At 32.0% G+C, this 25,888-nt stretch overlaps 1 protein-coding gene across 1 annotated transcript in view; it reads right to left on the bottom strand.

Annotated features, from left to right (window-relative positions):
• LOC127706577 (uncharacterized) overlaps positions 1 to 24,120 on the bottom strand; it is a 60,140-nt gene extending 36,020 nt beyond the window's left edge. Inside the window, exon 1 of the mRNA XM_052211233.1 lies at positions 24,058 to 24,120. Coding sequence (XP_052067193.1) covers positions 24,058 to 24,120 — 63 coding nt within the window. The remainder of the gene's footprint in view (positions 1 to 24,057) is intronic.
• Positions 24,121 to 25,888: the final 1,768 nt, after the last annotated feature.

Raw genomic sequence — 25,888 nt, 5'->3', positions numbered from 1 at the left:
CTTAACTCATTTGTCTACGAAAAGAACAGTGTTTGGCTCAACAATATACAAATTGCTAACTTCTAACCGCATTAATAGTCTAACTATTGACAAGCAAATGCCATTTTATTACAATTCTTACTGTATTTCATTTGATCTAATTCGGTAACAACGAGGTCTTATCAAGATAACGTTTAATTCACTTAGATGTATTGATTGTCATCCGTTGAATGAAGTTACTGACAACTAAGGTGCTCCTGTCCTCCTGCACGTCCTGCTGTCGAATACAAGTCAAATAATTTACACAAAGTCAATTACATAATTTGTATATCGACTTTACTGCACTCCTAGTTCAAACAGAGAGATATTTTACTTTATATGCCAGACTATTTGTAAGGTGCACATGGTCACTAACGTTATTGATATTCATTGAATTGACGGACGTATACGATTATCAGTGTGACTAAGGTTCACGTAGTCAACTTTATTGAAAACTTATGACTGTACTAGACAGACAAATTAGGTGGCATTTACGGCTACAATTTTAAAGTAACAGATACTACATTAAGGAAAGTCAGAAAAGTCCAAAAAGTTTTTGAAGAAGGCATAAAAATGAGAGTTTAAATCAGTAAAGGGTGATTTGCCAGGGGGAGTTGTAATCTTTAGTTTAGTAACTTTACCAAAAAATAAAAGCATACAATTAACGAACAACAACTATCAACTAGCTATTTTACAAATGTTACTTCCGACGAAGTACTGGTCAATGGCACCAATAATACAGCATTTACTGAATAAAAAAATCACAAGTCGAAGAATTGGAGTAAAAAAAGAAGAAGATCAAATCAGACAAACAGACAAATAGACAAACAGTAAAAACAGCAGTCAACAAAGCACTACACAAAAAATGAAACAAATTTTCTTATTGGTATTAGGAAGACTATACATCTGATTTGTAATCTATTAGTTTTCCTCAAAACAATTATAACGGCTATATGCTTTACATGAACGAACGTGACCAGGTATCACAATAGAGTTAGTATAAGGAATCCTGTGTCGTTGAGGAATAGTTAGTGGATTACTTTGTCTCATTTTTATATTACTATACAAATATGTTTCAACTGTCATTTTGTATTTTCTCTTTTAAATAGCACGTGAGCATATGGCCGGTGTACTGAAGGCAGAAATATAGGGGTTCACATTGCCTTTAACTTAATTCTAAAACCAAAACTGTATGAAAGACCAAACTCCCGACTTTAAGGATGTTCGCTCCTATTGTTTTTGAATTTTTGCTAGATTTTGGGAATCCTCTGGTTTTATCCATGTATTGCCATTAAAACATTTTGCTTGCTAACCCCTACTTTTCTTTTATAATTTTATTACATATAGTTTAAGAAGCCATATTTGAAAATCTTATACAATGCTTGTTATTTTTTCATAGTTTTTGAAAGAAAAAGGTGCCAATGTTAAATGTATGACAAATCTAGAGAGAATCATTTCCCGCCAAATTTTCAATTGATTACTAGTATATCTCAAAAACAAGATCGTGGCCCTATCATTTTTTTCTGCTTTTTGATTTCTGTTATTTAAATACTATCAATTTATAACAGTCATATAAAAAGCTTGTTATTTTCAAACAGAGTAGCGAACATCATTAACGTATGTTCCAATTTCTATTGTCTGATAAAAGCTAGTATTGTTTTGCTCTACAGTTTGTAAATACGATGTAGAGTTTTCTCTTTTTGTCGTTTTTCGTCTTATGCCATTGCTCTGTCAGTTTGTTCCTCTTCGACTTATATGTTCGGAATGTCACTTAAGTATCTTCAGTCTATATTTCCATTTGTCGTCAAAATCGAATATGTTAAGGCTTAAATGATGAAAAACTAAAATAATAATCATGTATTTATTCATGGTTGCGTTTGGTTACCTTGTTTTAAAAATAATTATTTTCAGTACACGGAGAACATCAATCTTAATCGTGGATTAAGATTCATGTCTTGGAATATTTTTTGATAAACAGCCCCATGAGTCTACAAACTGCAGTATTATTTAATTATTGCATCAATAAAAATCATTGACAATTTTCTTAAGTTACACATTCTATAGTTAAATAGAAATAAAAGCTTGTCAACATGATTAGAATGATTATTTGCATTAATCTAGTTCGAATAACAGATTTCCTCCGATGGTTTCCAATTTACAAAATAGGAAATATAACAGATGCATCATATTTATTGGTGATCTTACTAAAAGTTATAAAAGTTAGGTTGACATTAATTTATTAACGTTTATCGTCGCTGTGCTCTCGTGGTAGCGATTTCGCTTCGAAAGGGAGATGTCATGTGTTTGATCCAAGTCAAGTCAAACCGCAGACTTTAACATCCGATAGTTTGCTTCTTATCCTGCATGAACTTGTCATTTATGACTTAGAGCAAGACTCGAGTATGACTAAATTAAAAATATATCAATATATCTTAAATTATAACTCCTACTGCACGTAAAGAATATTTTTTCTTCGAAAAACAATAAATTTAAAGATAATCTATATCTTATCTATTCCAAATAAATTAGAAAGTAAACAAAAAACATAACTGAAACACTAAGTTCTGATTTATACCTGGACGAACATCCAACAAGTGACATATGATACAATATATTTTGATTCTAACTTGTACGTCAATCGTAATTTTTTCAAATGGCGAAAGTTTGTTTTCTAAGAAGCAGTATCCCTCCGTCACATACGTAAATTACGTAATATATATTACAGTCAATTCGCTCCTCAAAAGCTTGTGTTTTATACAGAGAGCTCACAATTAAGGCGGGGCTACCTATGTTCATAGAATAGAGAATCGAAAGGGGGAATGTGTCAAAGAGATAACAACCCAACCAAAGAGCAGAAAGAAGCCCAAGGTCATCAAAGGGTCTTCAACGCAGCGAGAAAATTCTGAACGCGGAGACTGGCTTTAGCTGGCCTCTAACCGATGAAGTATTCAGCCTGAATTGTTGTTATCATTAGAATAATTTTATAGTCACAATTACGGACTTGTACAGTTTATGGTACAGTTAACAGGTGAGTTTGCCACAACTGATCAGAGTCATATTTAAAGAATAATACAAAGGATAGAGTTTAGAACATTTGTCTACCGACTAGGAACTAAATCATTACAAAGGTTGTCACATAATTAAGTACTAAGCATTTACTTGATTGAAAAAATGGTTGTAAGTGTAAATCAATTAAAGATGGTTGTCTTTACGCAATAACTTTAACCATGAAATAATTACTTTATTAATTAATAATTATGTTGTTGATTGTATACAAGTCATCATCTGACATAAATAAAATAATGGTCACAGTTTTGTGGAAATACAAAAGCAATATATGAACAATAAAATAAGGAATATATAAGATAAAAAAATGGGCAAGATATTCAAGAAACCCTAAGATACTCAGTACAGTAGAGTGAATGATTGTCTTCTAGTGTTTCATTGTTATCTGTCAATATATGAGTTTAATGTAATTGATTTCAGCTTAAATATTGTACAAAGGCTTGTCATTCCGTGATTAATCTTAGAATCCTTGAACTTAATGCATAAACAAGTGTTATTACGATTTTCAATTATAAGTCAGATTATCAACAGAACAATAAAGACACTCATTTCAACTTAGAATTATTGTATTCCATTTTTTAAAGTGTTTACTTCGAACTGAGACTCATAGCCTAGTCAATTTAGCTCTAAAATCACTCAACCTCCAACTAATTGCAACACAAGGTTTTTTTAGTGCAAATTATAATATAGACTTGTACTAACAACATACTAAAACTATACATTGATAGGATTTGCGGAAAAGGTTATTTTTGGGTGAAATATGTGGTTTTTAGAGAAAAAAATGCTAAAAACTGGAAAAGAAGAAAAGTTGTTATTTATGGTTACATTTTTAGACCTAAAGCTTGTTGAAGACAAGAAACCTTATCTTAATAGACTTTTATGTAGCCCTCTAGTTATTATTATTCATATTGAAGTAATTTTGAGATGAAATGAGTGATTTTTAGTGAAAAAACATCGAAATATCATGAATATGGAAACGTAGAAAATCTCCGTTGTTAATGGTTAATATTTTTGAAATTTGATCTATATAGAAAAAATAACATACTATCTTATGTTTATTTTGTGAAGTCTTTCATTTATCAATATTAGTATTTGGGTAATTTTGGTTGAATATATGTTTTAAGACAGAAAACCCGAAAACTGGAAATGAAAAAATCTCGGTTATTGATGGTTAAAACTTTCGAATTGGGATCTAAATAGAATATACTATCTGATGTTTATCTTAAGAAGTCCTATAGTTATTAGTATTTTAAAAAATTGTAATTCTTGTGTAAAATGTGATTTGAAGAGAAAAATTGTGAAAAATGGAAATGAAAAGCTTGGTTATTCATGGTTAAAACTTTTAACATAGGATCTTTATAGACAGACTATATTATTTTATGCTTATATGCATATGCATATGTATTCCTATTGTTGTCGATATCAATAATAATCAACTTGTGTTGTGAACTATTTTGTTTTACGAACTAATTACATAACAAGAATGTGTCCATAGTACACGGATGCCACACCCGCACTATCATTTTCTATGTTCAGTGGACTGTGAAATTGGGGTCAAAACTCTAATTTGACATTAAAATTAGAAAGATCATATCATAGGGAACATGTGCACTAAGTTTCAAGTTGATTGGACTTCAACTTCATCAAAAACTACTTTGACCAAAAACTTTAACAAAAAACTTTAATCTGAAGCGGGACAGACGGACGAACGGACCAACAAACGGACGCACAGACCGAAAAAACATAATGCCCCTAAGCAAGGATTTGTATAGTAAGTTTTACTATACAAATCCTTGCCCAAAGTGAGGGGCATAAAAAATGAAATTTTTAAAACCTTGGTTATTTCCAGTTTGATTTTTAAAAATGTAAAATGGAGAATGGAAACAGGGAATGTATCAAAGAGAAAACAAGGACACTATAATGGGTCTTTAACATAGCAAGTAAATCCGGCACACGGAGTTGGGCTTCAGCTGACCCCTTAATTATTTTGTACACTAGTTCAGCGAAAAGAACACCACCCTAAACTCCAATACATACAAATGAACCAAAATTATAAAAAAAAACACAACAGGAAAACAAAGGCTAGAGGTTCCTGACTTTGGATAGGTGCAATAATGTGGCTGGGGTAAAACAGGTTGTGTGAGAACTCAACTCTCCCCTAGTTTCTCTAGACAATGTAGAATAAATAAACACACAGTAAAACTCAGTTTTAAAGAAGTGCATTTTGTGAAAGTTTGAAATTTGTATCTTATGTTTCTGTTATGTACATTTTCTTGTTTGTATTTATAGTAATTATACATGTAGGTATAATAAACAAAAAAATTATTGTGTTCAAAAATAACTGTAAATCAGTTTGGTTACTGACTTTGATTTTGTCATGTTAATTTGCTGGAAGAGTTATTTTTCTAGTGTCCTTGCATCGTCATTGATTGTAGTCCTTTTTTGTATATTTTTTCATTAGCTACTTTTTCAACATTTGAATTGCATAAAGTCACAGTTAAACACAAACTAATTTTATTTAGCAATTTCTATCAATATCCACGTTTAATTTCAAATATATAAGCTTTTTAAATTAGGGAACATATACTAGTTCACTGAATTAGCATGAAATGTAGATCTGATATTGTTTAAGGCAATTTCAAGGGAAGCTTTGTCAATATGATTATAAGTTTACCTCAAGAGCTTGAATTTAAATAGTAATTGTACCAAAGTGATCCAATTTTGGATGTTGAAAATGAGATAAGCACTGTTGAATGAATTGATGGGATCACTTCCTGGAGGAAGTGTTAATAGTAACAGCGCCTTATGTGTGTACCCTGTAAACCTGTATGTGGTGGTCTGAAACATCAACCAAATGATAATGACAAAGAACTAACATGGGTTGTCTGCTGTATGAAAATATTATGATCAAAGATATATATATATAAAAAAAAACATTACCAAGTTCCGTCTTTAAGATATCTCATTGAATTAATTTAATAAAAGGTAATTAGCTTCAGCCTAAAAACTGTAAAAAAGTGGGCGTCTTTTGGCCAGAGATAACGTTTAGATAGTCATGTCTAATCTGAAATTATGTCTGTTGGTTTTAGTTAGTCGATTGGGTTGCTTTCTCATTGACTTTAAAAACCTCAAATCTCTCTTTATTCATAATTATACTCTATTACAGAAATATCAATGATAAAGGCGCCGTTTTTTGCTTCCGGAATGTGCTGACCTGTATTCAACTCATTTGAACGAAACTTAGAAAAATATATAAAAAATACAACTCTTGCCTAAAGAATATAAATGTTTAGCTTTTCAGGTCCACTAAACTCTATCAGTGATCTCTTAAGCTTGGTAGTATGTTTGATCGCTTGCCAGTGAAACCATAATTTATTGTAAAATCTCCCCACTTTAAAACATAAGAAGATGTTGTATGATTGCCAATGAGAAAACTTTCCACAAGAGAACACAATGATGTGGATGTTAGCAACTATAATAGCTCATCATTAAAATATAAAACTGTTAAGATAATAAATGGGAAAAAAAAAATATGACAGACAGCAAACAATAACCAGCAAGTAATAAAAGGCCTCTTACTTGTGATAAGCATATTCATAGTGTGCAAGGTTAACCATGTTTGCGAGCACTCAACCCTCCCATGATCAGAAACAGTTTTGAAATAGCAAACAACATAAGAACAAATTGTAAAACTCAGTTGGAAAGGGCTGGACTCAAAGAGATCAGCACGGAGTATACAACCAATTAACAAAACGACACTGAGTTCTAATAGCTAGTTCAAAGCTAATTACAGTTGATGAATAAATACTGTTGGCACCGACTAAAATATAAATCAGTACACATCCAATTAGCAACCAAAGTGAAAAGTGGATTCAGTGTTAAGCTTTATGTATATGGTGTGTGAGTACTGAGATCATCGCTAATTACATGAGTAGCTATAGCTATATATGTTTGCTTCAAGAAGCCTGAAATTTTCATTTGTGAAAAAATATTTAAAATACAATCATTTAACACTCATATGAAAAACATTGTTGGATTCTAAATCTTATCATGTTTGTTCCAGAAGGAAAATGAAAAAAAAAAATCGTTTCCTCATTAAGTTGTGGAAAAAAATACATTAAAGACTTTGAATTTCAAAAATTAAGTCTTGCAATAACATTTGTTTTATAAAGGACAAAACATGTGTTTCGAGAACCCCTCCCCAATAAAAAAAAATAACTGTTGGTGCCTTTAACACAGGGGCTGAATTCTTTCAGATACCGAGTAAGATTGTGACTAAGTTGGATAATCTAATTCAGTACAGTTTACCATTTATAGGTTACATATACCAACACTGTGGTGGTGAATTAGATTCTTGGATTGTAAAATAGCAGAACACTATCTCGGTCTATATCTTTATTCAAATATACAAATTTTGAGACATGAAAGTGATGCATTTGTAATATTATTCTTTTGAATTGAGATATTTATGTATTGTAATGTTTTGTTCCAACTGTTTTGAAAAATACAGAACATTTTTTTAATAAATTTATTTTTCCAACTTTGGCAAATAAGGGGAAGCAACTCATATAACCTTACTTTTACTACAAAAATTTTTGATTAATTACACCACTTTCCGCAAAATATATTTTTGTATAGTTTTAGTATGTTGTTCATAGATAGTAACAGACTTGTTTTTCACAGAAAAACTTTGTGTTGCAATTAGTTGCAGGTTGTTCACTAAATTGACTAGACTATCAGTGCTGTGCACTTTACCTAGACAAGAGTTTTTACTATGAAAAACACGGAAGAGTATAATTAGGTTATTAACGCCAATTCAATTGAGAAAAAATACATTCCGAAAGATAAAAAACCACAGAACTTCTAATAAAAATATAGGAAGTTTTTCGACGGTTTCAGGTTTTTACTGGAATAAAGTTCCAACTCATAATAGAAATCAATTACGAGGTAGGGCCAATTTCTTCTCCAATTTTAATTAAAACCAGGACCAGTATCGAAAAGTCTTTCAATCTTAAGTTTACTCGCTCACAGCTTAATGTGTGTATTTTAAAATTCTAGCAATATAATGACTTATTCTTAATAGTACGACCTTACAAATCAAAGTAAGAAAAATGCTTTGTTTGAAGTTTTTACAATGGTTTAAACATAACTCTTTGAAAAATTTTATGCACAGTACATTGTTTAAACAGTGCCCAAGATAGCTTCAACTGGTTTGAAGGAGTTGTGAAATTTCAGAACTCATCTCGAATGGAATAAATAGCGATAAGGTGTATTAAGATACGAAATTGCAAATGTTGCATGTTTGTTTTCGAATTATTGCAGTTTGTAAGTATACATACAAAGCATTTTTATTACTTTAATTTGTGTTTAAAAAATTAGTTCATAAACTATAAAAGTTTCAGAATGTTCACCTTCTACACATTTTCCTCCCTTAGCTCAATACTGATGACCTTTGTTTTTGCGACGCTTGACCCAAACAGGAAGTTATCTAAATGACTGGGTTTTTTTTTTCCGGAATGGACTAAATAGCGATAAGGTGTATGCATCCAACAGCAACATGTTACGCTAAATAACAAATATATTATTTTTCAGAAATTTGTAAAGTTGTTAAAAAAAAGTTGATTGAAATTCCAGTATGATTCGAAAATCTTTAGACTTTTACATTGTGATTATAACAAATACAAGAGAAATGACCGTGCCGCTTTAGAAGTTATGGCATTTCCTTTTTGTTCTAGGTCACAAGGATGTCTGGAACACACACTTAAATTTCTACCAACAAAATTATCAGGAACCGCCAACTCATACCTTAAGGTTCTTAAAAATACCCACTTAACACAGTACGATTCAGCTTACATAAAGGTTTGCATAATTTCTACTGAATTCATTTCTCACGAAGGCCATATAAAAAAAGGTATCGATATTTGCTCAAACGTACAGTATCACGGTTTTATTTGTTACCATTTTTGGTTAATCAAATTATAAATGCTTCTAACGAAGAAGGCTTAAACAGCGTTTTTGATAGATTTTGGCAAAGTTTTTGAATTAATACAAAACATGAATAAAAAAGACTTTCCTAACATTGTATCAGTAGTAAAGTATACGTTTTGTCGTACAGATACAAAAATGATAGTGCTAACCTTTAGATTTATTTTAGATCAATATAAAAATAAAAGAACAGTATAAATGTACCCCGTGTTGCACATATTCTCTCTGTCAAAGGGCAAAAACTAAAAAAAAAAAACATTGTTTGGGTGTTTCTTTAAAACTTTTGATAAATATCCTAAAGAAATGTTACCGGGCTTGAAAACGCTCACTAGACAATTTTCCATATACTTAATATTTCCATGTGGCATAACCGTCTTTTTAAATTAGTTGATCGGGATCGCTTTCGAACTTGTCCGAGACATTGCTGATATAAACATCTGACATAAATTTGATAAAAATCTGACAAGAATTGCGTACTTGAGAGCGCTTACGTTGCAATTTTCCATATAATCAATATTTCCAAGGGTATATCACTCTTTTAAAAATTGTTGACCGGCACTAATTTTTTAACTTGTATGAGAATTGCTGATATCCGATATTGACGGATGGACGCACAGACGCACGGACGCACGGGCGGACGCCCGGTATTTCTATGTCCCCAACCCCCACCCCATCCCCACCCAACAACGCATTTCGCGAGGGACAATAAGGAGAAGTAATATGATTGCTAATGAGACAACGTATTTCTGAACATGGCATTGATATCAATAATAAATGCCTGTAGATGATTTAACACTGCAATTTTGGTGGATTTCAATAAATGTTAAGAGACTTAAAGAACTCGAATAAACGACGTATGTATGTAGTCCGCTCACTTCCACAAATTTTAAGAACAACTTTTGGGAGACCACAGAACTATTGCAGTAATTAAGGTCTTATCTGAATGATTTTTGTTTTAAAAACAATGCACAAAAATAAAAACTTTGATCCAAAAAAATTCAGACTTATCACCATAATAAGCTGCTTTGGGAAACTTTTCACATCTCTATTAAATAACAGACTAAATAAATATTCGAAAGAACATAGCTTGATATGCGAAAACCAAGGAGGCTTCCGGAAAGGATACGCCACCATTGATAATTTATTCTTTTTATATTTTCTTATTAAGACGATGAAAAACAAAAAGAAGAAACTTTTTTGTGCTTTTATCTATTTTGCTAAAGCTTTTGATGCCGTTTGGAGAAATGGCCTGTGGCAAAACATTACTTTTAAATGATATAAATGGTGAAATGTATAATGTAATTTTTAACATGTATAGTGTTATCCAATCTCGTATTTCATTTAATGGTGAAACTACCAAATACTTTCCATGTAATGTTGGTGTTAGACAAGGAGAAAACTTATCTCATTTTCTTTTTTCTTTGTATCTGAATGAACTGGAAGAATTTTTTTCATAGAAATGATGTATTAGGTTTGAACACAGTGACAGACGAAATAGAAGAACAAATTAATATTTACCTGAAACCTTATGTACTACTTTATGCAGATGATATTGTTATATTTTCTGAAACTGCTCAAGATCTTCAACAGCAGCTAAATACATTTTATGAATACTGTGACATATGGAAACTGAAGGTAAATCCAACCAAAACAAAAATTGTTATTTTTGGTAATGGAAGATTGTCAAACAATCTAAATTTTACACATGATGGTAATAATTTAGAAACTGTCAAGGATATATCATAATAAGGCATTATTTTTTCCGAAATGGGTAGTTTCACAAGTGCTTAAAATCAACTCATTAGTAAAGCCATCAAAGCTATGTATGAAGTTCTAAAAAAGGACCGTTTACATAACCTGACAGTTAAATGTCAGTACGATCTTTTTGATAAAATCGTTAGACCAATACTGCTATACGGCTGTGAAATTTGGGGATTTAGCAATATTGATACAACAGAAAGTGTCCATTTGAAGTTCTGTAAATTTTTGTTAAATTTGATAAAATCAACCCCAAGCTTAATGGTTTATGGAGAGCTCGGCGCTTATCCTATGTCAGGATATGTGGAACACCGTATGGTAACCTTTTGGTCTAACATTGTAAATAGTTCTGATAGGAAATTGAGAAATATTTTGTATAGATATATATATATAAACTCTACGAAGATAGTGGATATTCTAAACTGTACAGCTCTAACAGAAAGTAGAAGCGCTTTCTTAAACCTTACTATGTAAGCCGAGTAAATTCGGCAGGCAGATTATTTTTTTAAAAATAATATTCGGGTATTGAAACATTTTGTGTAAATTAATCAGAATTATCAATACAGAAGTATGTTATCCAGAATAACTTTCTTTGTACCATTAACTTGGTTTTATAAGAAATAAAGAATCTAAAGAATCTTGAAGAATTACTGAAACAAAATGTTACTTGGCTCTCATCTCTTTTTACTATTTTCATTTTTCCGATTAAAGACGAGAAAATTGAGTCATCTTGATAATAAGAGAAAGAAAAAGAAACCTCTGTCATCTTCCCGAAAGCAATATGATAAAAAGCGCATCAAATCAAAATATCATTTTTTCTATTACAAAACTTCATACTGCAAGAATGGCGTGACAGTTACACATGGGACGAATTAAGGAAATTATTAAGTCAAGGATAATTATGATTTGACGTATTTACCCGACTGCTTGGTTATACAATCTAGATATTACGCATTTGGAATTATTAATGTTCGATTCAAAGCTTCGATCCAATATTGATATTCATATTCTTGGCAAAACTAATCAACTCCCTTTGTATATACGATATTTGTTTATGAATAGAAAACATTTTTTTATAACCGATCCAAAATTTAAAGTAGTCTAAATGTTTTGAACCGTTTATTGGAGGATAGTTCATTTTCGCTGTTAAGGTAGCCGATTTGTCAGTAACTTCCGATTTGAATGATCGTTTAAACTTGATACAAACGGAAAAATTAACAACCTTTGAAAAAAATATCGAAAACGAATTAAAGGACTAAACAGCAGTAAATTAGAAATCCAGCAACAACAAAAAAATAGTTAAGTGTGTGAAAACATTGCTTCGCTGTACATTGCCTTGCGACTATTCACGTTGCGGACATTAGCAGAAACTATCAAAGATAGATTTGTCAAAAACAATTACAAAGTCCTTTGAATGTTAGTTACACCAAATCTCATTTCATGTTGGCAAAAAGAAATAAAACACTAATGCAATCTTGCAAAAGACTTTTAATGCGCTGAAATGTTTCAAAATATTCTAGGAAATTTCATTTAGGGTTAAAACGTCTTTTTTTAACTGCAAAATTGATTTTCCGAAAAGATACATACTTATTTCCTTTGTATCAAAACTTGTAATAAACAATTATTAGTTTAAATGGTGTATCAGTTTGATTATGCATTTGCAATTAATAAATGGTTTTTGGTGAGTTTATTTTGAAGTTCAGTAAAAAAGTAAAACGCATGAATGTATGACCATAAACGATTTAGGTACTTCAGGAACTTATAATTCACCCAAATTGAGGTTAATTACTGTCACTCGGAAACAGGAAAATGTTCTATTGTCGCATGATTTGATAAAATTTGTTGCTAAGTTAAACTTTGTAATGCTTTCAGGGTTAGACGTTTACAGTGATTAGCGAGAGTAAATCTTTTGCAGTGTTATCACTTCTTTATGAGTTCACTAATTTAGGAATTATTGACCAAAAGATCAACGAATAGCTACTTTCCCACACAATAATCACTGACTAAGATATTCTATTATTATAAAGAATCGAATACAAAATATAAAATATTGAAACAAAACCTCATGTCATTTTTTTAAGTACTCGAATATTCCTTGATTGTGCACATGCATGATGTATCATTTTGTATTATTGTAAAACTTGGCCTTGGCTTTCGAAAATTCGGCTTTGAGCGAAATCCAGTAAAGCGCTTCGGACGCATGAAACTTACAAAGTGTTGTTTTCATTTTTTACAGCACTGGGTCGATACCTCTGCTGGTGGACTATCAGTCCCCGAGGGTATCATCAGCTCAGTAGTCAGTACTTTTGGTACTGATATGATTTATAACAAACCTTTCTAAAATTGTCCGTTAACAAATCTTGAAATTATTATAAACTAAAGTTTCAACTCCCTCAGTCAAAGTTGACTTTAGATGGATTTGGTTATTTTTTTAGGTCCTTTTTGTTATATAGCTCTTCAACTGTTTCGGTTCTTATACATCCTTTGCTTTCAAATATTCGGCTTTGAGCGTTCCTGATGAAGGTAAATCCAGAAAAGCGCTTCGGACGCTTGAAATTTATAAAGTGTTGTTTTCAATTTTTTGGAAGAGAGCTGATGCATGCATATGTACGCCAAAATCGACATTCAAATCAAAATGACAGTTAAAACAAATACTTGTATATGCACAGTATGTGATTGGTTGATTGATTGACTATTGTCCGTTAACAAATATTACATTCATATTTAGGACAAGAATAGATTATAATAACTCAATTAAGTAGATTCTGAAACGTGAGAAGAATAGGTAATAAGCGGATACTTTATTGAGACGATAAGGGATATTTAACTCACCAAACATTTCCTACGGGTCCCTTTACTACATTTTATACCAAAAAAAAACCAGGAATTTAATGTTGAAGCATGATTCCTTTGATACGACATTAAAAAATAGTTTTTACAAACAAGTTTTATAATACAAGTATTTATAAAAATAACTAATTAAAAAAATGTCATTCAAATCGTTATTAAAAAGAGGACCATTTATCTCTGCATTTGCTAAACTTATCATTTTCAATCTGTTGAATTTTGTTTTAATAACGATTTGAATGAGAGGCTCTAACTTAATGTGTAATAAAGGTAGGGACACTGCCACTGAGCTACTACATATAGATTATTTGAATAAGAATTATTATAAAGAAAAATATATAAATATGTCTGGTAAATATTAGAGTGCATATACAAAATTTAGGTGTGATGTTACGCCTCTAAGAATAGAACTTGGGCTATATGAAGGAATTGTTGATGAGAATAGATTGTATTATCATGCAAAATGTAATAAAATGATACTATCGAAGATGAGAAACATGCATTACTAAACTGTCTAGTGTATGCAGATTTGAGTGCTGAACTATTTAATTATGCTAGTTCAATTCGCCGTTTCAGAATCTAATGCATTCTGGGAAATATTTTCAAAATCGTACCCCAAAACATTGTGATTGGTTAAAAACATACTATAAACAATGGAAATTCAACCAATGTCGTAACGTTATTTTCATTTTGGTGTACGAACAATGAAATTACCCAAAGTCCTTTAGATTTTAAAGAGGCGAATTGATTGTTATCATGTTAATTCATCCAATGACAATAAATTCAGATTTTTTCAAACTATGATTTTATCAATATATGTAAAGATTTAATGTCATCAGAGAGGTGAGACTGTAATAAAATATCTATTTGTCTTTTCTTAATTGTCCTTCTTTTTACCTGAATACAATTCTTGATATAGGTTATTATTATACTGTTGTTGTTTCAGTGCGACTGCTATTTTTGGGGCATTGATATCAGTTTGCTATATTTATATAGTTTGAAAAAAAAAAAAAAATACACGAATGCTGCAATATAAAAAACTTTAAGTGCATTTAGTGTAAACTTGTAACTTCTCTCATATGTTCTTCAAACACCACCAGCCAAAAGCTCAACTAATACTGTGTACAACATGACACTAATCAAATGTTTACACGTCAATATTTAAATACGCAGAGAAGACTCCTCGGGAAATTTAGAGCTTGATATATGTGTAATACCACCAAATCATAGTACGTCACATCCGGTTGCATCATACGAAAAAGGTTCGAAAAAATATTCCCTTGAATTTGACAGTTGTAGGAAATTAATCTTACATTTCATTGCAGTAAAAAAATTCTGAGTCTTAAACATATATCTTGGGTGTTTCAAAGCACCATTCTTTTTTTATTTGGTGTTTCTATAGAATATTTTGGAAACTTGAGGTTACGTGGTTACTAAAGCTTGTACACAGGAAAAAAAGGGGTGAAAATTTGATTTGTTAACTTCTAGTGATGGTTAGCATCTTATATGCAATGAAATGTTATGTGAAATTTTGACTGTAGTACTGGACAGGATAAAACTTTACTCGTGCCTAGTATTTCTTTATTTGAAATAAAGATAAATTCTGCACAATTTTTTTGAAAAGTGCAAATTTACAAAGACTAATAGGGGAAAAACAATGGTGGTATTACACCTATACTTCAGACGATTGACTATTGTTGATGACCTCTAGGTGTGTATTGACCTCTAGGTGTTTATTGTTTATTTTGTGTCGTTGGGTTTCTCAGCATTGCAGTATATAATCCAGACATTATAATTAACATGCATTCCCATCTCCTGTTTCCCTAGTCCGAGATTACTCTGACGTCCAACGGCTGTTTTGCCAGACAAGCTGGGGCCGTGGGACGTCAGAGCTCGTCCCATATCAAAAAGTGGATATTTGCCCGTCCAAAATAGATGCGCTGCTTCGTCGCTTCTGGTGCCAACGGACGGCCTTGGAATTATATAAATCGGGTATCAATTTGTTCATTTTTCATTTATCTCTTCATTTATGTAAGTTTCACCTACTGCCCCCTTTTATTTTCTCATATTTAGACAGTTTTCACAGTGACCCATCGATTCAGACATTTTTACTTTTATTTTCAAATGGACGTCAAGTTGCGAGAGATTTCGCGACCTCGAGACTCAAATATGCAAATATTTATACTTTTTTCACCTCCTTTATAGGAGATCGATATTTAACATTTAGTAGCCAACCACGATTTTTCACCTCCTTTACAGGAGATCGGTATTAAGTGCCAGTCTTTGTTATTCGGGTTAAGTCTTTGTAAGAATCAGGCAATTTTGAAAAAAATCAAAACATGTCCGAAAAAAACCCACCGACCTAACCATCCTATTTTGAAGTTACCCTCATCCTGATTTAGAAATGGTAGGTCTTTCGTTTCTGCGTGTCTGGTAATTCGAAAAATCTCTAGATAAATTTTGGTTAGAATGATAGCAAATTACGGAGTTCGCTCCCCTTAATTTTTCATTTCTAGTGCATTTCAACCAAATTATATCTTGAATTACCAGAACAGGACAAGGAAACGAATGTTATATTCATGCACCATTATACATTTTGAACAAAAATTAATGTCAACCTGAGTGGGTTTTTGTTTGTCATGTTTTCACCACTGCCTGATTCTTAGGCAGATTGGCACTTAAGCATTTAGTGCCAACCACGATAACATTCGGAAGCTCTCGGATATCTACATTGCTTGCATCGTAAATGAGCGAGGTGTTAGATTATATATTCATATTGACCTAGGGTCATATGCATACATCATTTCCCATAGTCCATTGTGCCTTACTTTTTTCTCGTGATCACATGCCAATCTTTCAAAATGAAAGTCAAAATGCCAGAATCGGTGGGTCACTGTGAAAACTGTCTAAATATGAGAAAATAAAGGGTGGCAGGTAGGTGAAACTTACATAAATGAAGAGATAAATGAAAAATGAACAAATTGATACCCGATTTATATAATTTCAAGGCCGTCCGTTGGCACCAGAAGCGACGAAGCAGCGCATCTATTTTGGACGGGCAAATATCCACTTTTTGATATGGGACGAACTCTGACGTCCCACGGCCCCAGCTTGTCTGGCAAAACAACCGTTGGACGTCAGAGTAATCTCGGACTACTGTTTCCCCAAAAAAGTGCACATAACTAAAATTTATATACACAGGCGCTTGTTTCAGAAAAAAAAATCCTATATACCTTGATATAACACAAGGTACTTAACTCGCATTTTTGAAAAATGTCATCTGGTCGCGAAATTCCGTTATATTTCGATTTCTAGGTTTTCAACCCCACTAAAACTTGTTATGCCGTAAATCTAAATTGATTTATCTACACAATGGTGTATAACACGCTTACCTTTGTTGTCTGAATCATTCGAAGCAGGCCTACCCAAGTATGATTGATTGATTGATTGATTGGTGTTTTAACGCCACTTTCAACACTATTGTGCTATTTTGTGGCGGTCAGTTTTTATTGGAGGAGGAAGCCGGAGTGCCCAGAGAGAACCACCGACCTTCGGTAGGAAAACTGACAAACCTAATTAATTAAGATTGGAGTTGAGGGCACTTGCCCCGTGCGGGATTCGAACTCACAACCTCATTGTTGACTGGCTAGTGATACAGTAGTTGGACTACTTAGACCACTTAGCCACCGAGGCCCCTCCTACCCCAGTATGTCAACCGTAAGTATTTCGGTCATCAACAATGAGTAAAACCCACATCGTATAGTCGGCTATAAAAAAGACCGACATGAAAATTGTGAAAATAGTTAAAATGAGAAAAATAACGATCTAATTTTATTTTTACAAATTCATTACATCTGACTTGTAATAGATTACCGCAGAAGTTGTATCAAATAAAGAAACACATTAGTGGTTTATGGTGATATAGCTAACATTCAGTGTCATTTTCGTTTAGATCTAGCTGTGAAAAAAATACACAGTCTGATCGAAATATGCATTTCTTGTTACAAAACCTGGAAATTCTTTTGTAACACAAAACAATGGTAAATGCAAGTTTCGACACAAGAAAATCACATCTCAGTAATTAATCACCAAAATATGTATATCAGCACGAACATTTCAGATGAAAACTAATCGTTCAAATATTTTTTTCAAAATATATTAATTGATAATTGCAGTACATGAAATGTATTGTTGAAGAGGACATTGGTATTATTTGTAAATACTAGACTACCCGACGCTTATATATAAGGAAGGGCACCGTCAGGAGTTGTCACAAATGATGCAATAACCAATACAAAACCCATTTGTCAAGATAAAGTGCTTCATTAGCAGTGTAGGGAATTTGGTTTTATTTTCCCTGTATATGTAGTTTATTCAACTTTTATAGAAGAGACAGAATGTTCTTATTATTTTCGGGCAGAGTGGCCTACATCTACAATTCATCTACAGTAGTCACTAGCCTGTTAACACCGAGGTTGTGAGTTCGAACCCCGCTCGTGGCAGGTGCCTTCAAATAAAAAAAACAAAACAAGAACTATGAAATTAAATTAAAAAAGCATGATGTCTAGAATTTCTCGAATCGGTTAAATACGGGAACCCATGGAAGGACGAAATTGTTTTCTTATGAGACAACCAGCTTTTGAATGATAATATGTATACGGAGAAAAATATGGCAATTCTAAGCGTCATTTGCATTTTAGGTTTCCTACATTCAATTTTAAACCTCCTGGAAGTAGAAAACAGCAATGAATCGAAAAAAGAGATCGTTTAGTACTGATTTTTAAGTGTTGAGATGGTTATTTTTTTCCAGTGTAAATCCAAACCGACGACAGGAAAGCGATGAGGAGAACATTTTTGGAAAAGGAAATATGTTTTTTTTTCTCTCTTTTTACAAATATTTATTCCTCTTACTGATTATATACATCTATCAAAACAATAATAGATCTACAAAGTTAGTTCAAAGTAACTTGTTTATAAAATCCTCTCAAAATTGAATTCCTTCTCTTTAAATTAAGTAACCAGAATAACAAAAACTATTGAAAATTTTCAAGTTAAGCTTTATGTGTTATGTTTATTACCTTTCTGATAAACAAAATGAATGAGTTTACAAAAACTGAATGAAGTAGAGGATTAAGTTTATTCAATGCATCAAGTGCTGGCTGGTTATTCATTATCATTTATTTTCATATATTCGAATTGCAGAACGGTCGGTGGAACAGTTGGCAGAGGGAAACGGGCAAATGCACTCACTCTCAAAATAGAATGAAAGTGGGTTACGCCCCTTTCAAGCCAAAAATGTTTTGGTTTTAACATAAATATTAGTCTTGTTTATTACCTAAAGAGTTAACAGTTGAAACTCTGACAATTACATTGGTTTATTTTAGTTTTTGCTTGAACTCTCGTTTGTTTTTCATTTATCCCTTGGATCCATTTGTTTTTTTGCCAGAGTGCGAAATTTTTCCGAAAAATAAATCATGTCTTGTATTAACTATCCCCTTCCTACGTACATCTCCCGCCACTCAAAGTCACCTTCCAAGTATTTCAAATTTGTCATAAGAATTTCCTATATTTAGTTTAGTTCTCAAGTATGTTAAGTATTATGCGCACAAAAATATGTATAAAGTGTGCATACATAAGACTTCTTTCTGTTGTTGATAAAGGTGTGTACGAATACGTAATCACACCAGATCGCTTCCATTTGCTACTGAAGAGTCTGTATCCAAGTCAAACGTCAATTGTCTCATTGTTGATATAGATGGAGGGAATCTCTTTCGAAACTATTCATATAAATAAGAAGATGTAGTATGAGTGCCAATGAGACAACTCTCCATCCAAGTCACAATATATAAAAAGTAAACAATTATAGGTCAAAGTACGGCCTTTAACACGGAGCCTTGGCTCACACCGAACAGCGAGCTATAAAGGGCCCTAAAATTACTAGTGTAAAACAATCCAAACAGGAAAATCAACGGTCTACTCTATATAAAAAACGAGAAACGAGAAACAGTTTTATATGCACAATGTTGGTTGTGGTTTTTCTTCAAATTACATGTGCCTCGTTGATTAGTATATTTCTCATACTCGTTTCCTACGACGAATGTTTGGCGTAATTATTCAGACACTCACCTTGTCGCATCAATGTACTGTCAATATATACATTACATTACCTTCAAGTAAATACTACTTTTTACTTGCACTTGGTGGCATTCGTACACAACTTTCGGTTTGAATTTAATTATATCTTACTTTTGCGTTCTTTCTTGTTCGTCTCGTATATTTGCTAAATCTAAAACACATTTTCCCCTGTCCCGAAATCCAATATAAAACATGTAAGTATTTTAGCATAAATCAGACCGTTGGTTTTCTCTTTTGAATTATTTCATATTTTATTATGCAGTGGCTTATTTTATAGCTTACTGTACGGTTACGGTTTTGCTTTATTTTCAAGGCCACACAATGCTCAATAGCTGTTTGTGTCATGCTCATTTGGTGGATAGCTGTCCTATTTGGCAAGCATATCATATCTCCTTATTCGTATTGTACAGTATAGGAAAAATAAAAAGTCACTTAAGCTCACGTAACATCTGCAAGTTTAATAACGATTTTTTTTTGTAATTCCACTATATCTAAATGCAGATTTTTAATTCAGTATGAATATTACGATAAAGGAATGCATTTTGTGTAACTGAAATATAAAAAATCATAAAACATATGACCCTCAATCACTAATAGAAGCGCCGTTACTTTGAAATGTTCAATGATAACCGTTATAAATCTAACTATATTCGATCATAAAATCATGTTCAGTTGTATTTTGCCCATTTCAAAATTTTTAACACTTTCATATCCAATATCAGAGATTAGAAGTAGCAAGGCATCGATTATACATGAGAACCTGTTTAAACATAACACAATTCCAAATTGCTCGCCTAACTTGTCTGCAAACAGAGATTTCTTTCTTTTCATTCCTTTGAAAATGTTCAGTAATTTTTTTTCCTAAATTAAATGGATGTCACGGAAATGAAGAGAGACTTGTTTCTAAGTTGATTATCATTCCAAGTCAGACTAATATATCGACCAAAAAATGACAAAATGAATTACAAAAATGTAAATGGTTCTTAATCTGGTCAAAAACCTGACCCATAGCTACAACGGTGGACGTGACCAATGGACAAACGAAATCAATACGTATACTTTACTTTCAAATTAGCACATAAACAAATTTTAAACTTAATATTAACTGATAGAGTACTTTGACTACATCTAACAAGGAGATGTTTTGAATTACTTGAAAGACCCTATCCTTAAATGGTGTTGTATTACGAGCAAGTGACTTTTGAACGCTGTGATGCTATGCACGTACGGGACACTTCAGAGTATGCAGCGTAATTTTAGAGAACTGAAGCTGTATATATGAATTTGTTCATTCCTTAATAAATCGGACAATAATATTCTGCTAAAAAAATATCACAAGGCTTACAAAAGTGCGATATTTTTACAGATTTTTTGTTGTTGTTGAATATGAAAGTATACACGTTTTGTTTTAGTATACTATATAATGGCAATTAAAAGGACATGTACACGACACTGCAAGACATTATTGTCTACACCTACATATTATAAATGGGCAAAAGCTTTATTCATTACCGTGTTACAGTCTTTTTTTGTAAAGAAGGACCTTCTCTCTTGTATCAAAATAAAAAAAAGGAAAAAAGACTTGCGCCCAACTTTTCAGAAGAATGACTATTATGAATTTTCTTTTTTAAACCAAGAGTTCCAAATGGTGAAGTTGAAATTATCACTTTGTAAATTTTACGGACGCCATCACGAGTTGGTTGACCGTTATGGAATATCCGTTTCACAGATGATATCGGATATGTTCCTTATGTCGTAACTACAATCCCGTTCCCTTTTCACGAATGTGACCTACTGAATTAGACTATTTACCCCTATTTGTGACATTTTTACCTATTGTTTTTGTTTGTTTTGTTCACACATCGTTGTCAATATAATGGAATTTTATGCGACTGTCATACAAGCGAGAGGTTTAGCTAGCTTTAAAACCAGGTTCTATCCACCATTTTCTACATAAGAAAATGCCTGTACCAAGTCAGGAATATGACAGTTGTTATCCATTCGTTTGATGTGTTTGAGCTTTTGATTTTGCCATTTGATTAGGGACTTTCCTTTTAGAATTTTCCTCGGAGTTCAGTATTTTTGTGATTTTACTTTTTGTTTGCTAAACGCTAAAGTGTAAATCCATTTTGAGAAACATATAATTTATTTATTAATGAGGCTGGTTGTGAGAAGAGATAGACCGGAAAATCACCCAACAAATTTCGAATTTCTCTGAAACATTTGGGTATAATATTTCTAGCTACGGATTTTTTATCAATAACTTTGATACTTAAAGGCCATAATAGGAAATGGTGTTCAAAAACTATGTTTGGACGTTCTGTTTTCATGACTTCGTGTACATGTACCTCTCTCTTCCTGACATCTTGCATGCATGTGATGACACCAGAGAGCGCAACTGGGCATACTGTATAGACACCTGTTTATTGTTGATGACTGCATATTACCCTCTAGATGTCTTTTGTTATTTTTGCCGTAATTATGTAAGATAATTGAACAGAAAAATTTGATTACTGAATTTGAAGAGTAGACACAATTATATACTAGTAATTCCAGTATACTTAAAGGCACTTCAAGACACAATCCTTTGTTTTTTTTTATTAAAATAGACATGCACACGCAACTGACGCAAAACCTTTTTTTCTCAAAAACGTGAAACACTTATATGTTGTACATACTTAGTCTATTGGCCCAAAACGATATTCAATACCGAGTTAAAGAGGGTTTATTAAGAGGGTTAAGATTGGTCATCTATATTCTCCTATAACAAAAAAGAGGGAAAAAACTACTTCTCATGCAAGTCCACTTTTCAGAAAAAATAACTCATGCCTAGTAATAAATATTTCAAGAAGCTTACCCGGTCTTGCTCCGTTTGGAGTCAATACGATTCCCTAGATTTTGTTTTGTATATATGATTTGTATATTCTAAAAGTATTTACGATATTTGAACATCGGTAAAATACTATTGCCACTAATCGAGCATATTCGTTGTGTGAACCAATTAAACAATTTACCAATTGATTAGATAGCGATTACATTTACGATGCAAATTTTCCTGCACCGGATGCGCATTTCGACAATTTATGTCTCTTCAGTGATGCTCGAAACCAACATATTTGAAAATCCAAAACTGCATGTACAAAATATATGCTATGGAGAGACAGAGATTTTGTATTAATCAATACCACTCTTTTTTTTTGTCTTACACGAGCCGAGAGCTGAGCTACTTTTCAAATACACTTTACAGGACAAAAGATTTTAAGTCTCCATTTCGACGATATAAGACTCGAATAGCATATTGAAGCGTACGTCCTCGTAGCAGGAGTTATATCGTGTGACGGGGTAAATCTAAGCAGGCTATTACTTAATGTTGTAGCTGTATTTCTATACCAATCGTAAAATTACGGTTTTTGATGAAATACTTTCACTCTTTAATAGAATATAATTCGTATTCTATCAAAGAAATCGTCTTAATAACCTTTCTTAGTATCTTTAATTCGGCAAAGTTACGTTTTTAAAAAAATTTGTATAATAATTTCTTCCTTTTCATTATAAGCGAATTAATCGTTTGACTTACCTAATCTAATTGTAAAAAGACAGACTGAAAAACACAACTAAGTTAATAATGCATGTAATAACGAAAAGAACAAAGAACCTGGTTATCTAAATAACGAGAATCACAGACAATCTCAAAACTACGGACGAGTGAATGGATGCATATACTAACAAATTACAAGCGTTGCGATGAATACAAAAGTTAAAAAAAATGTTTGAATACAAAAGACGTGAAGCGCGTATATTACCCTTCCCTTATTGTAAATATGTGCTTGTTTTCTTTCCTTTTTGTTAAACAAGAAGGGTGTCGTTATATTTCCTATTTGTAAATTGTTGAAGTTTCAAATTCACAAAACAGAAATTGAAACATGGTGATTTTTGAGGTTTTAATGATCAAACGAGACATGGTGCAACCGTCGTTTGTTTGTGTTTTAATCAGATATTACATAATTCCTAAAATCAAAATTAAACGATACGCAAGCATATTCATATTTGCAAAAGGGCTTGTATATCATATTCGAAAACAATACAAAATCAACAAGTCAAAACAAAAGCGTAAAACGAAAATATTGGTAATTAAAAATATATGTATAAATTCATGTTTAAACAAAAAACCCTAAAATCTTCAAGACGGTAAAATAAGAAAAAAAGAATTGAAAGAATCATACAGAAATAAAGAAAAGTATTCCTCACCTTTAAGCTGCTGGCTTCAGAATTATTTGCTTTTCGTTTAATAGATAACCACCTTCTACTCATTTTCACATTAATTTTTAAAAATCCTTTATAATATTAATAAAAGTAATGTTTCTCTATCCAAAAATCCGTTTTAGAAATCAGCTGATTTTCATTCAATACTATCGCCTCTGCAGGGTTATTAGAATAATAGTACTACACGTGGAAGACGTAAACATTGAGCTTTTATCAAATCAGTTATCACTTGCTGCAATCAACAATTTGATAAATCAGATTTCATTTGTAATTGCTATTCGTATTTGTGTTAGATGGTACGTAACGATTAAACTAGTAACGGACAACTTGTAAATAAATTTAACATAATTGAATAAAGGAGTGAAAATGATTAGACAAACACGTGGATATTTGCATCATCGATTTCCACAATTCTTGGCTTGATCTTAATCATTTCTTACAGGATCTTTAATTCGGTAATATTTTTCTTAGGTCTTTATCACGAATATTGATGATTTATTTTTTACGCATTTAATGCGTAGGGAAATATATTTTTCAAGGACAAAATCAAAATAAATATATCATAAAGTGACACATTTGTGGAAAACAGAAACCCTGTAAAGCGATAGTGATGAGACAAATAAATTAAGAACCCATTAATTAAAGATCAGAAAACAAGTTCGATTGGAAACACAGGAATGGATCTTGATTTTTTTTCAAATTCAATGTTTATTTGTTTTAACTTCAAAAGTCTTTGATCATATATTTAGTTTTTTAAAGCAGAACTATCTTTAGATATTTTAGGTCCGGTGTTTTATCATTGAAACCGCTTATTTTGCCATAATGTAGGAAATGTTGGTTAATATACAAAGAAGAAGATGTGGTATGATTGCCAATGAGACAACTATCCACTAAATAGATATAAGAAGATGTGGTATGAGTGCCAATGAGACAACTCTCCATCCAAGTCACAATTTGTAAAAGTAAACCAGTATAGGTCAAAGTACGACCTTCAACACGGATCCATGGCTAACACCGAACAGCAAGCTATAAAGGGCCCCAAAAATGACTAGTGTAAAACCATTCAAACAGGAAAACCAACGGTCTAATCTATATAAAAAACGAGAAACGAGAAACACTTATGAACCACATCAACAAACGACAACCACTGAACATCAGGTTCCTGACAATAGTGTAACATCACAACATAGAAAGACACATTATAAAATATCAATTGAAATGGCTTAACTCAATCAAAAGACATATTAACAAAAACATGTGAACATACACTGAACGAATAAATTTGATCTATGACACAATGTAAATACAAAATTAATAAAACAAGGTGGTAAGATGTTTAACAATATCAGAAAGACAACCATAACCTTGGACAAAATGCTGCCAAATAAAATAACGTACAAAAAGACCAAATGACGTAGACATAATCAAATAGACACAGTATGGCCTTCAACAATGAGCAAAAACATACCGTATAGAAAGTCAAGGTTTAAAAATGTATAACGAGGTCCAAAATCACACTCATTTCAATTACAAAATATGTTGGTCCTGGTTTCATGAGCAAATAGCAATCTTAACTGCCATGATAAAAAAAAAACTGTAAGGCTTAATCTATCTTTTTTTATTTTTTTTTCTCATTTAGAGTTTTCAATGATATGCAAAAAATTGTAGAATAAAATAGTATGATATATTAATAAATAGAAAAGCAGAAAAAAAAATACATGGCCACGTTTTTTGTTGAATATGAACAAGGAGATGTATTGCACTATGCGGCATTCAGCAATGAGTAAAATCCGTACCATGTCTGATATTCAAGGAT

This window comes from Mytilus californianus, unplaced genomic scaffold, assembly GCF_021869535.1.
Source record: "Mytilus californianus isolate M0D057914Y unplaced genomic scaffold, xbMytCali1.0.p SCAF_6, whole genome shotgun sequence".
In the NCBI taxonomy this organism is placed as follows: domain Eukaryota; kingdom Metazoa; phylum Mollusca; class Bivalvia; order Mytilida; family Mytilidae; genus Mytilus; species Mytilus californianus.
Note: the sequence above shows the minus strand (reverse complement) of the source record. Positions and strands in the feature narration are given on the sequence as shown.